We start from the raw sequence: 17,097 nt of genomic DNA, 5'->3' as shown, positions 1-17,097 counted from the left end.
GTACCGGGGTCAGGGCCATGTGGTTGGGGTCGGGGCGGGGTCTGGGGGCGGCTCGGGGCCGCGGCCGTGGCGCTGGGGGCGTGGCTGGGGGCGTGGCTTGGGCAGGGGGCGCTCGGGGCCGCTTCCTCCCCCTCCCGCCACGAGCGGCCCTCGCGCGGCCCTCGCACCACACCTCCCATCAGCCCCCGCGCGGCCCCCCCCTTTCCCGGCCCCCACGCTCTCGCGAGAGCCGCGGGGGCGCTGCCGGGAGCTGCAGTCCCGAGGGGAGGGCGGCAGGGCCCTTGCGCGCGCGGGGGCCGCCGGGAGCTGCAGTCCCGAGGGGAGGGGCCGGGTGGGCGGGGACTCGGCTTCCCAGCGTGCCCCGCGCGGAGCCCGCGCTCCTGCCCTGCTCGCGCGCTCGCGCTCGGCGCTCGGTGGCGGCGGCGGCCGGGGGCGAAGGCGGCTCCGACCATGTCGGGCGAGGAGGAGGCGGCGGAGCTGACGATCGCCGAGACCTGGTGGTGACCAAGTACAAGATGGGAGGGGACATCGCCAACCGTGAGTGCGGGCCGCGGCCGGGCGCGGGGGCAGCCGCCGGGCAGGGGGCTGCAGGGGGAGTCCCGGGAGCGGGCGGAGGGGAGCGGGGGGGGAGAGGGACAGGGGGGGCTCGGGGAGGCGCGGGGAGAGCGGGGAGAGCGGCGGGAGGTGGTGGAGCTGCGGTGGGCGGTGAGGCCCTGGGTCGTGTGTGTGTGTCCCCCCCCCGCCCCCGGCCCGGCAGCGGCCGGCTCCGCACGCCGGTGGTTGGTGGTGTTCCGGTGGGGGGCACACACACACACACACACACGCACACCCCGGGGCCGTCGGTACCTTCTTTCCCCCCCTCTCCCCGGTGCGGCGGAAGCTCTCCGGTTCCCGCAGGCCCGGGCTGAGCGCGGCCGCCGCTGCCGGCACGTGGCCTCCGCGCCCCACGTGCACCGGCGGCGGGGCGAGGGGAGGGCAGCGGGGGAAGGCCGAGCCCCCCGCCCCCACCCCCCACCCCCCAGCCCCGGCCCCTGCCTCCCTCCTTGCCTCCCTCCTCGCCTCCCGGGGCTGCCCCGCTCCGCGCTTTTGTTCGCTGCTCCGATCCCCCCCCACCCCCCGGTGTCCCCCGGGGCAGCGCTCCGGCGGCGGGAGAGGGGCGAGGGACCCCGAGACACCGGGAGCAAGGGGACCGCAGCGGGGAGCCCCGGGCGGGCCGGGGATAGGGGCTGGGGGGGCACCCCAAAACTTGGAGGTGTGCTCCCCCCGCCCCGGTGCTGGTTCCTCTCTTGCCGTTGGGCTTCCACCGCTGCCGGTGGGGAGGGAGGGAGGGAGGGAGGGAGGGGAGGAACAGCTGTTAGGAGCGACCGGCACCGGTCCGGTTGAGCCTCCTCTCGCCCGCCTCCCGGTTCCGGTTGAGCTGCCTGCCTCATTCCCTCCCGATGAGCTGTCCCGGTGGCTGGGAGCAGCGCCGCTGTCCCGGCGCTAATTGCCGGTGACTTCAGCGCATCCTTTGAAGTCCTCCTCCCCCCTGCCCGGCCCCGACGCTGCCGAGCTGCGGGAGCCCAGGATGAGGCTTCCCCCCTTCGGGGAGGGAGTTGCAGCCCTTTGGCTCCTCCGGCGGCTGGGCAAACTGGTTGGGGTGGTGGTGGGCCCAGGCTGGCAGCAGGCTGCGGGGGGGGGGATGGTCCCCTCCCTCCCCACGGGGGACAGCAGCTGCACCACAGCGTCCCAGGAGCGTCCCAGGAGCAGCAGTCCCAGCAGTGCCCAAGCAGCCTCCCCAGTGGTGCCCAGGCAGTGCCCCAGCAGCCTCCCAGCAGTGCCCCAGCAGCCTCCCAGCAGTGCCCAAGCAGCCTCCCAGCAGTGCCCAGGCAGTGCCCCAGCAGCCTCCCAGCAGCCTCCCAGGCAGTGCCCCAGCAGCCTCCCAGCAGTGCCCAAGCAGCACCCAGGCAGTGCCCTAGTGGTGCCCAAGCAGCCTCCCAGCAGCACCCAAGCAGCACCCAGGCAGTGCCCAGGCAGTGCCCCAGCAGCCTCCCAGCAGTGCCCAAGCAGCATCCAGGCAGTGTCCAAGTGGTGCCCAAGCAGCCTCCAAGCAGCCTCCCAGCAGTGCCCAAGCAGCCTCCCAGCGGTGCCCAGGCAGTGCCCCAGCAGCCTCCCAGGCAGTGCCCAAGTGGTGCCCAAGCAGCCTCCCAACAGTGCCCAAGCAGTGCCCAAGCAGCCTCTCAGCAGCCTCCCAGTCCGGGGGGGGCTCAGGGGAGGCTGGAGGGAGGTTGAGTGAGGAGCAGCCAGGGAGAGGGCTGAGGCTCTGCTGGCTCTGAGCTTCCTCAGCAGCTCTCTGTCTGCTGCCCCCCGAGGCCCTCCAGCCCCCAGGACCCCTCAGGTTGCAGCCGTTGCAGCTGTGCTGTGCCCGCTGCAGCCGTTCCATGCCCGCTGCAGCTGTGCCATGCCTGTTGCAGGGGTGCTGTGCCCGTTGCAGGGGTGCTGTGCCCGCTGCAGCTGTGCCATGCCTGTTGCAGGGGTGCTGCAGCCCCTCAGGCCGTGCCATGCCCGCTGCAGGGGTGCTGTGCCCGTTGCAGGGGTGCTGTGCCCGTTGCAGGGGTGCTGTGCCCGTTGCAGGGTGCTGTGCCCGCTGCAGCCATGCCGTGCCCGTTGCAGGGGTGCTGTGCCCGCTGCAGCCGTGCCATGCCCGTTGCAGGGGTGCTGTGCCTGCTGCAGGGGTGCCGTGCCCGTTGCAGGGTGCCGTGCCCGCTGCAGCTGTGCCATGCCCGTTGCAGGGGTGCTGCAGCCCCTCAGGCCATGCCATGCCCGTTGCAGGGTGCTGTGCCCGTTGCAGGGGTGCTGTGCCCGCTGCAGCTGTGCCATGCCCGTTGCAGGGGTGCTGCAGCCCCTCAGGCCATGCCATGCCCGTTGCAGGGGTGCTGTGCCCGTTGCAGGGGTGCCGTGCCCGCTGCAGCCGTGCCATGCCCGCTGCAGGGGTGCTGTGCCCGTTGCAGGGGTGCTGTGCCCGCTGCAGCCGTGCCATGCCCGTTGCAGGGTGCTGTGCCCGTTGCAGGGGTGCCATGCCCGCTGCAGGGGTGCTGTGCCCGTTGCAGGGGTGCTGTGCCCGCTGCAGCTGTGCCATGCCCGTTGCAGGGTGCTGTGCCCGTTGCAGGGGTGCCATGCCCGTTGCAGGGTGCTGTGCCCGTTGCAGGGGTGCTGTGCCCGCTGCAGCCGTGCCGTGCCCGCTGCAGCCGTGCCATGCCCGTTGCAGGGGTGCTGCAGCCCCTCAGGCCATGCCATGCCCGTTGCAGGGTGCTGTGCCCGCTGCAGGGGTGCCATGCCCATTGCAGCCATGCCATGCCCGTTGCAGGGGTGCTGTGCCCGTTGCAGGGGTGCCATGCCCATTGCAGCCATGCCATGCCCGCTGCAGGGGTGCTGTGCCCGCTGCAGGGGTGCTGTGCCCATTGCAGCCATGCCATGCCCGCTGCAGGGGTGCCATGCCCATTGCAGCCGTGCCATGCCCGTTGCAGGGGTGCTGTGCCCGCTGCAGCCGTGCCATGCCCGTTGCAGGGGTGCCATGCCCATTGCAGCCGTGCCATGCCCGCTGCAGGGGTGCTGTGCCCATTGCAGCCATGCCATGCCCGTTGCAGGGGTGCTGCGCTGCCTGCTGGACGCCGCCCGGCCGGGCGCCTCGGTGCTGTGCCTCTGCGAGCAGGGCGACGCTCTGATCCTGGAGGAGACCGGCCGCATCTTCAAGAAGGAGAAGGAGATGAAGAAAGGTGAGGCCTGCCCTGGGGGTGCCAGCCTGCAGGGGTGCCAGCCTGCAGCGCTGCCCCCGGGGGTGCCAGCCTGCGGCCGCCCAGCTGCCCCTGCTCAACCCACATCCTCCTCCCTGCCCACGGCTGCTGCCCATGGCTGGGGCACCCCCACACCCCATGGGCACCCTGAGAGAGCTGACAGCAGCCCCACAGCAGCTCCAGGACAGACCCACGGAGCCCCCAGCTGTGGTGCCAGGGCTGTGCCCCATGGGTGCCACTTAGCTGTGCCAGGGCAAGGACCTGGCTGTGCCCAGGCTGTGCCCCATGGGTGCCACTTAGCTATGCCAGGGCAAGGACCTGGCTGTGCCAGGGCTGTGCCCCATGGGTGCCACCCAGCTATGCCAAGGCTTTGCCCCATGGGTGCCACTTAGCTGTGCCAGGGCAAGGACCTGGCTGTGCCAGGGCAGTGCCTCATGGGTGCTACCCAGCTGTGCCCCACGGGTGCCACCCAGCTGTGCCTGGGCTGTGCCCCATGGGTGCCACCCAGCTGTGCCAGGGCAGTGCCCCATGGGTGCCACCCAGCTGTGCCAGGGCTGTGCCCCATGGGTGTCACCCAGCTGTGCCAGAGTTGTCTTCTAGCCATGCCAGGCTGTGCCAGGGCTGTGCCCCATGGGTGCCACCCAGCTGTGCCAAGGCTGTGCCCCATGGGTGCCACCCAGCTGTGCCAGGGCTCTCCCCCGGCCACGCCAGGGCTGTCACCCACAGCTGCCTCCTAGCGGTGCCAGGGCTGCCAGGCGGCAGGAGCCGGTGCCAGGGCTGCCAGGCTGCGGTGCCAGGCGGCAGGAGCCGGTGCCAGGGCTGCCAGGCTGCGGTGCCAGGCGGCAGGAGCCGGTGCCAGGGCTGCCAGGCTGCGGTGCCAGGCGGCAGGAGCCGGTGCCAGGCTGCTGTCCCCCCGCAGGCATCGCCTTCCCCACCAGCATCTCGGTCAACAACTGCGTTTGCCACTTCTCGCCGCTGAAGAGCGACCAGGACTACATCCTGAAGGATGGGGACCTGGTCAAGATGTGAGTGCCCAGGCTGTGCCCTCTGGGGCCCTGACTGTGCCCTCTGGGGCCCTGCTGCATCCCTCTGGGGCCCAGCTGCAGCCCAGGGGTGCCCTGACCATGCCCTCTGCTGCCCTGATCATGCCCAGGGGAACCCTGCTTGCATCCCTCTGGGGCCCTGCTGCATCCCTCTGGGACCCTGCTGCAGCCCAGGGGTGCCCTGACCATGCCCTCTGCTGCCCTGATCATGCCCAGGGGAGCCCTGCTGCAGCCCTCTGGGACCCTGCTGCAGCCCTCTGGGGCCCTGCTGCATCCCTCTGGGGCCCTGCTGCATCCCTCTGGGGCCCTGCTGCATCCCTCTGGGGCCCAGCTGCATCCCAGGGGTGCCCTGACCATGCCCTCTGCTGCCCTGATCATGCCCAGGGGAACCCTGCTGCATCTTTCTGGGGCCCTGCTACAGCCCCCTGGGGCCCTGCTTGCAGCCCTCTGGGGCCCTGCTGCAGCCCAGGGGTGCCCTGACCATGCCCTCAGTGCCCTCAGGACCTCCCTGCTGGGGCTCAGCAAAGAGTTCATCACCTTGGCTGAAGGCCTTGGGGGATGCCTCAGGCTTGTGGTGGCCTCTGAGGGCTTCCCCAACCCCCCCTGGAGCTTCCCCAACCCCCCCTGGAGCTTCCCCAACCCCCCCTGGAGCTTCCCCAACCTTGAAGCTTCCCCAACCCCCCCTGGAACTTCCCCAAGCCCCTCCTGGAGCTCCCCCCCCCCCCCCCACCCTGGAGCTTCCAGAAGCTTCCCCAGCTGTGCCCCCCCTGTCTTGCAGCGACCTGGGGGTCCACGTGGATGGCTTCATAGCAAACGTAGCTCACAGCTTTGTCATCGATGCCTCCAAGGTAGGTGGGGAAGGGGCAGAGCCCAGAGCTGCCCCCAGCCCCCAGAGAGGGAGTCCCAGCCAGGGGGGAGGCTGGGGGCTGGGCAGGGGGCTGGGCAGGGGGCTGGGGGCTGAGGCTCCCCCTGCCCCCAGGAGAAGCCGGTCTCTGGCCGCTGGGGGCAGGGGCTGGGCTGGGGGCAGGGCAGGGGCAGGGGGCTGGGCTAGGGGCTGGACAGTGGCTGGGGACTGGGGGCTGGAGCAGGGGCTGGGGGTTGAGGCTCCCCCTGCCCCCAGGAGAAGCTGGTCTCTGGCTGCAGGGGGCTGGGGGCAGAGGCTGGAGCAGGGCAGGGGGCTGGGGGCTGGGCAGGGGGCTGGGGGCAGAGGCTGGGGCTGGGCAGGGGCAGGGCTGGGGGCTGGGCTGGGGTCTGAGCCTGCCCTGCCCCCAGGAGAAGCCAGTCTCTGGCTGCAGGGGGCTGGGGGCAGGGGCTGGGCTGGGGGCTGGACAGGGGCAGGGGGCTGGGGGCTGGGCTGGGGGCTAGGCAGGGGTCTGAGGCTGCCCCCTGCCCCCAGGAGAAGCCGGTCTCTGGCCGCAGGGCGCTGGGCAGGGGCTGGGGGCTGGGCAGGGGGGCAGGGGGCTGGGCAGGGCCTGGGGCAGGGTCTGGGGGCTGGGCAGGGGGGCAGGGGGCTGGGCAGGGCCTGGGGCAGGGGTCAGGGGGCTGGGCAGGGGTCTGGGGGCTGGGCAGGGGTCTGAGGCTGCCCCCTGCCCCCAGGAGAAGCCGGTCTCTGGCCGCAGGGCCGATGTGCTCAAGGCTGCTCACCTCTGCGCCGAGGCCGCCCTGCGCCTGGTCAAGCCTGGCAACCAGGTGAGGAGGGCCCAGGGCAGGGGCTCTGGGGGTGCTGAGCGCCTCAGGCAGGCTCAGCACCGCCTCAGGCAGGCTCAGCACCACCTGGGGGCAGCCAGGGAGGCTTGGGAGGGGTGGGGGGAGGCTGCTTGCTTGCAGCTCCTCTGCAGATGGAGCTTTTCCTCCTCCCTGGGAGCTCCTCTTCCTCCTTCTCCCTTGGAGCTCCTCTTCCTCCTCCTCACTTGGAGCTCCTCTTCCTTCTTCTCACTTGGAGCTCTTCCTCCTCCTCCTCACTTGGAGCTCCTCTTCCTCCTCCTCCCTTGGAGCTCCTCTTCCTCCTCCTCCCTTGGAGCTCCTCTTCCTCCTCCTCCCTTGGAGCTCCTCTTCCTCCTTCTCCCTTGGAGCTCCTCTTCCTCCTCCTCACTTGGAGCTCCTCTTCCTTCTTCTCACTTGGAGCTCTTCCTCCTCCTCCTCACTTGGAGCTCCTCTTCCTCCTCCTCCCTTGGAGCTCCTCTTCCTCCTCCTCCCTTGGAGCTCCTCTTCCTCCTCCTCCCTTGGAGCTCCTCTTCCTCCTCCTCACTTGGAGCTCCTCTTCCTCCTCCTCCCTTGGAGCTCCTCTTCCTCCTTCTCCCTTGGAGCTCTTCTTCCTCCTCCTCCCTTGGAGCTCCTCTTCCTCCTCCTCCCTTGGAGCTCTTCCTCCTCCTCCTCCCTTGGAGCTCCTCTTCCTCCTCCTCCCTTGGAGCTCTTCCTCCTCCTCCTCACTTGGAGCTCCTCTTCCTCCTCCTCCCTTGGAGCTCTTCTTCCTCCTCCTCCCTTGGAGCTCTTCTTCCTCCTCCTCCCTTGGAGCTCTTCTTCCTCCTCCTCCCTTGGAGCTCCTCTTCCTCCTCCCTTGGAGCTCCTCTTCCTCCTCATTTGGAGCTCCTCCTCCTCACTTGGAGCTCTTCCTCAGAGGAAGGGTCTGGAGCTCTTCCTGCTCCTCACTTGGAGCTCCTCTTCCTCCTCCTCCTCACTTGGAGCTCCTCTTCCTCCTCCTCCTCACTTGGAGCTCCTCTTCCTCCTCCTCCTCACTTGGAGCTCCTCTTCCTCCTTCTCACTTGGAGCTCCTCCTCCTCACTTGGAGCTCCTCCTCCTCACTTGGAGCTCCTTTTCCTCCTCCTCACTTGGACCTCCTCTTCCTCCTCACTTGGAGCTCTTCCTCCTCCTCCTCACTTGGATCTCTTCCCCAGAGGGAGGCCCTGCAGCTCCTCCTCCTCCTTTCCCTTCAGCCTCCCCCCTTGGGCCTCCCCCCAGCTCCTGGGTGCTTCCCTTTGGGCTCCCAACCCTTCCTGGCTGCCTGCTGTGGGTCCCCTAGCAGGGCCTGGCCTGGGAAGGGTCCTCTGGTGGGGGGCCCTGAGGGCTCCAGCTGCAGGGGCCCTGACCTTGGGGCTCCCTCCCTGGGGGGGTCCCTGCCTTGGGTTTCCCTTTCCCCTCTCCCCCCTCCATTCATTTCCTGCTCTCTGCTCTCCCTGCAGAACACTCAGGTCACAGAGGCATGGAACAAGATAGCTCACTCCTTCCACTGCACCCCCATTGAAGGTGAGGAGGAGGAGCAGCAGCAGCTGGGGCTGGTGGGAGGAAGGCAAACCCAGCTCAGTGCCCACACAGCCCTCAAGAGGCCTTCAGCCCTCTGCCTGCTCCTTCCTTTCCCTCCCCTGCCCTCCTTGGGTCCAGCCTTCCGCTCCCCTTCCTGCTTCCCTCCCCCTTCCCAGCCCCTTGGGGAGCCCAGAGCTGCTCCCAGCCCTCCAGGTGTGGCCTCCACAACCTCCCTGGGCAGCTCCAGGCCTCCTGCAGCCTCCCCCCCCCAAAGAGGTTTCTCCCCCTGGGGGCCACTTGGTGCCCCTGGGCAGCACCCAGCAGAGCCCAGCCCCAGCCCCTGGCACCTTCCCAGGTGCTGCTGGAGACCAGGAGGAGAGGAGGAAGCTGAGGGGGGGGGGTGGGGAGGAGGCTTGGGGACCCTCTCTGAAGCCTCTGATGGAGACCACCAAGCAAAGAGCCTCCAGGGTTGGCCCTTCCTGGGGCTGTGAAGCCAAAGAACCGAGGAGGAGGAGGAGGAGGAGGGGAGGAGGCTCAGGGGGCTTGGGCTGGGCTGTGCCAGGTGTGGGCTGCAGCTTCTGCTCTGCTGTGGAGCAAGGCAGAGCCTTTGATCTAGGGGAGGGGGCTGGGGAGGCTGGGAGGGGGCTGAGGAGGGTTGGGAGGGGGGCTGGGGAGGGTTTTTGCCACCTCCCTTACTGTTTATTTTGGGGCTTTTGGCCCTGATGTCCTCTGAGCTGAAGGCTCCAGGTCCCTGCTGGGGGCCAGGATGAAAGCTGAGAAGGTCTCCAAGGGGAGGCAGAGGGAGGAGGAGGGAGGAGGTTGGGGAACAGCAAGCAGCAGCTCCCAGTGTGCCAGACTGGAGGGGAGGGGAGGTTGGGGTGGGGGGGAGGGGGCAGCAGCCCCCAGAGTGCCCCAGGGGCTCTGGGGAGGTGCTGGCAGGCTCCAGGGCTCTCCCCTCTGCTCCCCCCCAGGGATGCTCTCCCACCAGCTCAAGCAGCACGTCATCGATGGGGAGAAAACCATCATCCAGAACCCCACAGACCAGCAGAAGTGAGACCCTCCCCCCCCTCCCTTCTTCCCTGCCCCTCCCCCCCCAGGCAGTCCCCTTTGGGGTGGGGGAGGGAGGCCTGGGCTCCCCCTGCTCCCTGGGGGTCTCCCCAGAGCGTTGGCTGCTGCCCCACAGCCCTTGGCCCCCGGTGAGGCTCAGCAGGGGACAGGAGGAGGATTCCCTGGGGGCACCTCCTGAGCCCCCCCAGGGCTGGGGGCAAGGAGAGGCTGCCAGGGGCCAGGGGCTGCTGCTGGAGCTCTGCCCTGCTCCTGATGCTCTCCCCCCCAGCAGCCAGGCTGGGGGGCACTTGGCAGTGGCAGCTGGGGAGGGGAATGTGGCTCTGCTCTCTTCCCAGGGGCTGAGGGCTGGGAGGGGCAGGGCTGGAACCTGCAGGGCTGGGAGGGGCAGGGCTGGGAGGCTCAGGGTTGGGAGGCTCAGGGCTGGGAGGGGCAGGGCTGGGAGGGGCAGGGCTGGAACCTTCAGGGCTGGGAGGAGCAGGGCTGGAACCTTCAGGGCTGGGAGGCTCGGGGCTGGGAGGCTCAGGGCTGGGAGGAGCAGGGTTGGGAGGCTCAGGGCTGGGAGGGGCAGGGCTGGAACCTGCAGGGCTGGGAGGGGCAGGGCTGGGAGGCTCAGGGCTGGAACCTTCAGGGCTGGGAGGGGCAGGGCTGGAACCTTCAGGGTTGGGAGGAGCAGGGCTGGGAGGCTCAGGGCTGGAACCTTCAGGGCTGGGAGGCTCAGGGCTGGTAGGGGCAGGGCTGGAACCTTCAGGGCTGGGAGGGGCAGGGCTGGGAGGTTCAGGTCTGGGAGGCTCAGGGTTGGGAGGGGCAGGGCTGGGACCTTCAGGGCTGGGAGGCTCAGGGCTGCAACCTTCAGGGCTGGGAGGCTCAGGGCTGGAACCTGCAGGGTTGGAAGGTTGAAGGCTGGTGGGAGGCTCAGGGCTGAAACCTTCAGGGCTGGGAGGGGCAGGGCTGGGAGGGGCACGGCTGGAACCTTCAGGGCTGGGAGGTTCAGGGCTGGGTCTCACCCTGAATATTTATAGAGCTCAGTGGCTTTCAATGCAGCTCTTGGTCTGGAGCTTCTGAGCTGGGGAATGGCCCAGGTGGGGGGTGGGGAGGGCCCAGGGGTGGTTTGACTCTTGGCCAGCCTGAGACATGATCCCAAGTTCCAAGAGCTGATGCTGAGCATCTGAGAGGTTCTCCTCAGCCTCCCCTGGGGGTCCTGCACCTCACCATGGTCAGGAGGAGCCCCTGGCCTGTGCCAGCCTGGCACCTCCAGCCTGGCACCTGCAGCCTCTGCCTCTTCCCCACCACCTTTTGCTCTCCTGCCCACTGCAGCACCACTTGGTGCCTGTGGTCTGCTGGGGCTTGCTGGGGGAGGTTTTGTCTTCTCCCCTGGGCTCCCCCAGCCCCTGGGCTCCCCCAGCCCCTGGGCTCCCCCAACCTCTGCTCTCCCCCCAGGAAGGACCACGAAAAAGCAGAGTTTGAGGTCCATGAAGTTTATGCTGTTGATGTCCTGGTCAGCAGTGGAGAGGGAAAGGTCAGGCTGCTCCCTGCTGCCCCCTCCCCCCTGCTGCCCCTTCCCCCCTGCTGCCCCCTCCCCCCTGCTCTCCCTGGGCCATGTTCCTGCTCCTCTTTCCCCACTCTCTCAGAGCCATTTCTGTTCCTTCTCCCTCCCCACCATTTCTCTCTCCTCTGCACCTCAGAGATCCATGGAATGGGTTGGGTTGGAAGGGACCTGGAAGCTCAGCCAGCCCCAAGCCCCTGCCAGGGGCAGGGATCCTTCCCCCCAGCCCAGGCTGCTCACCCAGCCTGGCCCTGAGCACCTCCAGGGAGGAGGCAGCCACAGCCTCCCCTGGGCAGCCTGTGCCCAGCCTCACTCTCCTGAATTTCTTCCTCATCTCCAGTCTCAATCTGCCCTCCCCCAGCTGCCTCCCTGCTCTCCCTCTGCCCTCCTCCAGCTGCCTCCCTGCTCTCCCTCTGCCCTCCTCCAGCTGCCTCCCTGCTCTCCCTCTGCCCTCCTCCAGCTCCCTCCCTGCTCTCCCTCTGCCCTCCTCCAGCTCCCTCTCTGCTCTCCCTCTGCTCTCCCCCTGCCCCTTCCCTGCCCTCTCCCCCTGCCCCTTCCCTGCCCTCTCCCTCTGCCCCTTCCCTGCCCTCTCCCTCTGCCCCTTCCCTGCCCTCTCCCCCTGCCCCTTCCCTGCCCTCTCCCTCTGCCCCTTCCCTGCCCTCTCCCTCTGCCCCTTCCCTGCCCTCTCCCTCTGCCCCTTCCCTGCTCCTTCCCTCTCCCTCTGCCTCTTCCCTGCCCTCTCCCCCTGCCCCTTCCCTGCCCTCTCCCTGCCCTCTGAGCCCCCTCTCTGCTGGCAGGCCAAGGATGCAGGCCAGAGGACCACCATCTACAAGCGAGATCCCTCCAAGCAGTACGGCCTGAAGATGAAGACCTCCAGAGCCTTCTTCAGCGAGGTGGAGAGGCGCTTCGACACCATGCCCTTCACCCTCAGGTGCCTGAGCTGCCCCATGGCCCCCAGCAGCTGCCCCCATGGCCCCCAGCAGCTGCCCCCTCTGCCCCCCAGCAGCTGCCCCACATTGCCCCCCAGCAGCTGCCCCCATTGCCCCCCAGCAGCTGCCCTCCATTGCCCCCCAGCAGCTGCTCTCCATTGCCCCCCAGCAGCTGCCCCCCATTGCCCCCCAGCAGCTGCCCCCCCATTGCCCCCCAGCAGCTGCCCCCCTCTGCCCCCCAGCAGCTGCCCCCCATTGCCCCCCAGCAGCTGCCCCCCATTGCCCCCCAGCAGCTGCCCCCCATTGCCCCCCCAGCAGCTGCCCCCCACTGCCCCCCAGCAGCTGCCCTCCATTGCCCCCCCCAGCAGCTGCCCCCCACTGCCCCCCAGCAGCTGCCCCCCACTGCCCCCCCAGCAGCTGCCCCCCCACTGCCCCCCAGGAGCTGGCCCCCCACTGCCCCCCAGCAGCTGCCCCCCACTGCCCCCCAGCAGCTGTCCCCCATTGCCCCCCAGCAGCTGTCCCCCCATTGCCCCCCAGGTGCTGCCCCCCATTGCCCCCCAGCAGCTGCCCCCCATTGCCCCCCAGCAGCTGCCCCCCACTGCCCCCCAGCAGCTGCCCCCATTGCCCCCCAGCAGCTGCCCCCTGCCCTGCCTCAGCTCCCCCCAGCCCTGCTCTGCCTCAGCCCCAAACCCTTCCCCCCTGGGCCTGGCTCAGACTCCCTCAGCCAAAGCCTCTCTGCAGCCTCCCTGCAGGATCCCTTCAGGCCCTGGAGGCAGCTCTGAGGTCCCCCCTGGAGCCTTCTCCTCCCCAGGCTGCACTCCCCCCAGCTCCAACCTCGGAGCAGAGCTGCCCCAGGCCCTCCCCCTCAGCCCCCCAAGTGCTGGGCTCTAACCCAAAGCTGCCTCTCCAGGCTGCCCCCAGCCTTCAGCCTGCCCCTGGGGGGGCAGCTTGGGGCTCTCCTGGCACTGCCTTCCCCGGGGGGGAGGACCCAGAGGCTGCTGGGCAGGGGCTGGAGCTCAGCCTTGGCTCTGCCTTCCCCCCCCCCAGGGCTTTTGAGGATGAGAAGAAGGCCAGGATGGGGGTGGTGGAGTGTGCCAAGCATGAGCTGCTGCAGCCCTTCAACGTCCTCTACGAGAAGGAAGGTGGGCAGGGGGCTGGGGGAGGGGCAGGGGGCTGGGGGAGGGGCAGGGCACCCCCAGGGATGCCCTCCAAGGGCACTGCCCCCCCAGGAGCCTCCCTGCCCCCCTGGCTGCTCAGCTGGGGCTGCAGTCCTGACAGCCAGGGGATGGAGGAAAGGCCCTGAGGAAGAGGAGGGCTGGGGGCTGGCAGAGGGCATTTGGGCACTGGGGGGTGCCCCCAAGACCCCTACCTGCCTGCTGGGCACCCCTGAGCCCCTGGCTGCCTGGTGGGTACCCCCATGAGCCCCTAGCTGCCTGGTGGGCACCCCTGAGCCCCTGCCTGCCTGCTGGGCACCCCCATGAGCCCCTAGCTGCCTGGTGGGTGCCCCCATGACCCTTAGCTGCCTGGTGGGTGCCCCCCCAAGCCCCTGGCTGCCTGGTGGGCACCCCTGAGCCCCTGGCTGGCTGCTGGGTGCCCCCAAGCCCCCTACCTGCCTGGTGGGTACCCCCATGACCCCTGCCTGCCTGATGGGCACCCCTATGACCCCTGCCTGCCTGATGGGCACCCCCATGAGCCCCTGGCTGCCTGGTGGGCACCCCCATGAGCCCCTAGCTGCCTGGTGGGTGCCCCCTGAGCCCCTAGCTGCCTGGTGGGCGCCCCCTGAGCCCCTGGCTGCCTGGTGGGCACCCCCATGACCCCTAGCTGCCTGCTGGGCACCCCTGAGCCCCTAGCTGGCTGCTGGGTGCCCCCCTGAGCCCCTGGCTGGCTTGCTGGGCACCTCTGAGCCCCTGCCTGGTGGTTGCCTCCTCATGACCCCTGGCTGCCTGCTGGGCACCCCTGAACCCCTAGCTGCCTGCTGGGCACCCCCATGACCCCTGGCTGGCTGCTGGGTGCCCCCTGAGCCCCTGGCTGGCTGCTGGGTGCCCCCTAAGCCCCTAGCTGCCTGGTGGGCACCTCCTGAGCCCCTAGCTGCCTGGTGGGCACCCCCCATGACCCCTGCCTGCCTGCTGGGCACCGCTGAGCCCCTGGCTGGCTGCTGGGTGCCCCCTGAGCCCCTAGCTGGCTGCTGGGTGCCCCCTAAGCCCCTAGCTGCCTGGTGGGCACCTCCTGAGCCCCTAGCTGGCTGCTGGGCACCCCCATGACCCCTGGCTGGCTGCTGGGCACCCCTGAGCCCCTAGCTGGCTGCTGGGTGCCCCCTGAGCCCCTGGCTGGCTGCTGGGTGCCCCCAAGCCCCCTGCCTGCCTGGTGGGCACCCCCTTGACCCCCTGCCTGTGCCTGCCAGGGGAGTTTGTTGCCCAGTTCAAGTTCACAGTGCTGCTGATGCCCAACGGCCCCATGAGGATCACCTGCGGCCCCTGCGAGCCCGAGCTCTACAAGTCTGACTTCGAGGTGCAGGATGGGGAGCTGAAGGTGAGCCTGGGGGGCTGCAGGGGGGCTGCAGGGGGGGCTGGGGCTGGGGGAAAGGAGCTCAGAGAGCACAAAGATGGCCTTGGGAGCGGCCTCAGCTCCTCAGGAGGCTCCAGAGCCCAGCTGGGGCTGAGGCCTTCCTCAGGCAGCCCTGGGGGCCAGGAGGGCTTTAGCCACTGCCCTGTGCCCCCCTGCCCTGTGCCCCCTGCCTCATCCCCCTGCTCCCTGTGCCCTCTGCCCCCTGCCTCATCCCTGTGCCCCCTGCCTCATCCCTGTGCCCCCTGCCCTGTGCCCCCTGCCTCATCCCCCTGCTCCCTGTGCCCTCTGCCCCCTGCCTCATCCCTGTGCCCCCTGCCTCATCCCTGTGCCCCCTGCCCTGTGCCCTCTGCCTCATCCCCCTGCCCTGTGCCCTCTGCCCTCATCCCTCTGCCCCCTGCCTCATCCCTCTGCCCCCTGCCCCGTGCCCCCTGCCTCATCCCTCTGCCTCTTGCCCTCTGCCCTCATCCCTGTGCCCTCTGCCCCATCCCTGTTCCCCTTCCACTTCTTGATCCCTTTACCCTCCACACTTTTTGACTCCTTCCCTCCCCCCCACCTCCTTCCCTCCCCCCCCACCTCCTGTCCTCCCCCCCACCTCCTGTCCTCCCCCCACCTCCTGTCCTCCCCCCACCTCCTTCCCTCCCCCCCCACTCCTTCCCTCCCCCCCCTCCCCAGGGGTCTCCTTCACCTTTCCTCCCTCTCCCCCAGGCCCTTCTACAGAGTTCTGCAAGTCGGAAGACCCAGAAAAAGAAGAAGAAGAAGGTGAGGAGGAGGAGGCAGCCTGGGGGCACCTGGGGTGGGGGGGGGGCACCCATGGCCTGCTGTGGGCATCCAGCTCAGGAGCCTGGGGGGGAAACAGCTCCTGGTGGAGAACCTTGGGTTGGGTCAGAAGGGCTTCACCCCCCACCAAGGCTGCTCCTCATCCCCCCCCAGGCTGCTCCTCATCCCCCCCCAGGGCTGCTCCTCATCCCCCCCCAGGCTGCTCCTTCCCTTCCCCCCTCACTCAGGCCCTCGCCCACCCTCCCCTTGCTCACCTCCAGCCTGGATCCATCCACAGCCACCCTGCCCAACTCCCTCCCTCCCCTCCAGCCTCCCTTTCCCCTCCCTCCTGCCCCCCTTCCCTCCTTCCTGCCTCCCTTTCCCCTCCTCTCCAGCCTCCCTTTCCCCTCCCTCCTGCCCCTTTCCCCTCCCTCCTGCCCCTTTCCCCTCCCTCCTGCCCCTTTCCCCTCCCTCCTGGCCCCCTCCCCTCCCTCCTGGCCCCCCTCCCCTCCCTCCTGGCCCCTTCCCCTCCCTCCTGCCCCTTTCCCCTCCCTCCTGGCCCCCTCCCCTCCCTCCTGCCCCCCTCCCCTCCCTCCTGCCCCCCCCCCTGCCCCCCTCCCCTCCCTCCTGCCCCTCTCCCCTCTCCACCTCTCTCCTCTCCTCCTCCCCAGGCCTCCAAGAACGCAGAGAATGCCACCACAGGCGAGGCAGGAGAGGAGACCGAGGCCGGAGACTGACCCTCGACCTCCCCAGGCTGCCTCCATGTAGCACCCAGCTCGGCCCCAAACCTGCCCTTTTTAACCCCAAAACAACCAACAGCGAAGCCCCACGAGAATAAAACCAACAGAAAGCAAAAGCAAAGCAAAGTTCCCCCCCCAGGAGCCAAGGCCAAGCCCAGAGCAAAGGCCAAGGCCTGAGCCAAGCCCTGAGCCAAGCCCAGCCTGGGGCTGCCTGGAGCCCTCCTGACCCCAACCAGGCCCCGAGGGAAAGCTTCCTGCAGCCACTGCAGACCCTGAGAGCAGGGGGGGAGGAAAATTGGGGGAAAAAAGAGGAAAATTGGAGGGAAAAAAGGGGGTAAATGAGAGGAAAATTGGGGGGGGGGGAGAAAGGAGGAAAATCAGGGGAAAAAAGAGGAAAATTAGGGGAAAAAAGGAAAGTTAGGGGAAAAAAGGAGGAAAATTAAGGGGAAAAAAGGAAAATTGGGAAAAATTAGAGGAAAAAAAGGAAAATTAGGGGAAAAAAGGAAAATTGGGAGGAAAAGGAGGAAAATTAGGGGAAAATTAGAGGGGAAAAAAAGAAATTTAGGGGGAAAAAGGAAAATTGGGGGGAAAAAAGGAAAATTGGGGAAAATTAGGGGAAAAAAGGAAAATTAGGGGAAAAAGGAGGAAAATTGGGGAAATTAGAGGAAAAAAGAGGAAATTAAGGGGGGGAAAAGGAAAATTGGGAAAAATTAGAGGGAAAAAAATTGGGGGAAAAAAGGAAAATGGAAAATTAGGGGGAAAAAGGAAAATTGGGAAAAGTAAAATTGGGGGGAAAAAGGAAAATTGTGGGGGACAGGAAAATTAGGGGGAAAATTAGAGGGGAAAAAAGAAAATTAAGGGGGGAAAAAGGAAAATTGGGGAAAATTGGAGGAAAAAAGGAAAATTGGGGAAAAAAGAGGAAAATTAGAGGGGAAAAGAGGAAAATTAGGGGGAAAAAAGAGGAAAATTAGGGGGAAAAAGGAGGAAAATTAGGGAAAATTGGGGGAAAAGAGGAAAATTAGGGGGAAAAATGAGGAAAATTAGGGGGAAAAAAGGAATATTGGGAAAATTAGAGGAAAAGAAAATTTAGGGGGAAAAAGGAAAATTAAGGGGAAAAAGGAAAATTGGGAAAAATTAGAGGAAAAAAAGGAAAATTAGGGGAAAATTAGGAGGAAAATTGGGAAAAAAAGGGGGAAATTGGGGGAAAGAAAATTGGGGAAAAGAGGAAATTTAGGGGGAAATTGGAGGGAAAAAAGGGAAAAAGAGGAAAATTGGGGGAAAAGGGAAAATTAGGGGAAAAAAGGAGGAAAATTAGAGGGAAAAGAGGAAAATTGGGGAAAAGGGAAAATTGGGAAAGAGTGAAAATTAGGGGGAAAAGGGGAAAATGAGGGGCAAAAAAGGAAAATTAGGGGAAAAAAAGAGGAAAATGAGGGAAAAAAA

General features: G+C 67.3%; 1 protein-coding gene across 1 annotated transcript; it reads left to right on the top strand.

Annotated features, from left to right (window-relative positions):
- Nucleotides 1-366: 366 nt before the first annotated feature.
- Nucleotides 367-17,062, top strand: PA2G4 (proliferation-associated 2G4). Its single transcript, XM_068171235.1, is given in 14 exon segments — nucleotides 367-487; nucleotides 490-537; nucleotides 3,627-3,755; nucleotides 4,693-4,798; nucleotides 5,595-5,664; nucleotides 6,413-6,505; nucleotides 7,996-8,059; nucleotides 9,028-9,106; nucleotides 10,562-10,640; nucleotides 11,465-11,598; nucleotides 12,644-12,738; nucleotides 13,998-14,125; nucleotides 14,867-14,920; nucleotides 15,589-17,062. Coding segments are annotated over 14 exon segments (1,182 nt in total). The 5' UTR covers nucleotides 367-450; the 3' UTR covers nucleotides 15,655-17,062.
- Nucleotides 17,063-17,097: the final 35 nt, after the last annotated feature.

Source organism: Melanerpes formicivorus, unplaced genomic scaffold, assembly GCF_026170545.1.
Source record: "Melanerpes formicivorus ecotype bairdi unplaced genomic scaffold, bMelFor1.0.p_v2 SCAF_2499, whole genome shotgun sequence".
Classification (NCBI taxonomy): Eukaryota; Metazoa; Chordata; class Aves; order Piciformes; family Picidae; genus Melanerpes; species Melanerpes formicivorus.
Note: the sequence above shows the minus strand (reverse complement) of the source record. Positions and strands in the feature narration are given on the sequence as shown.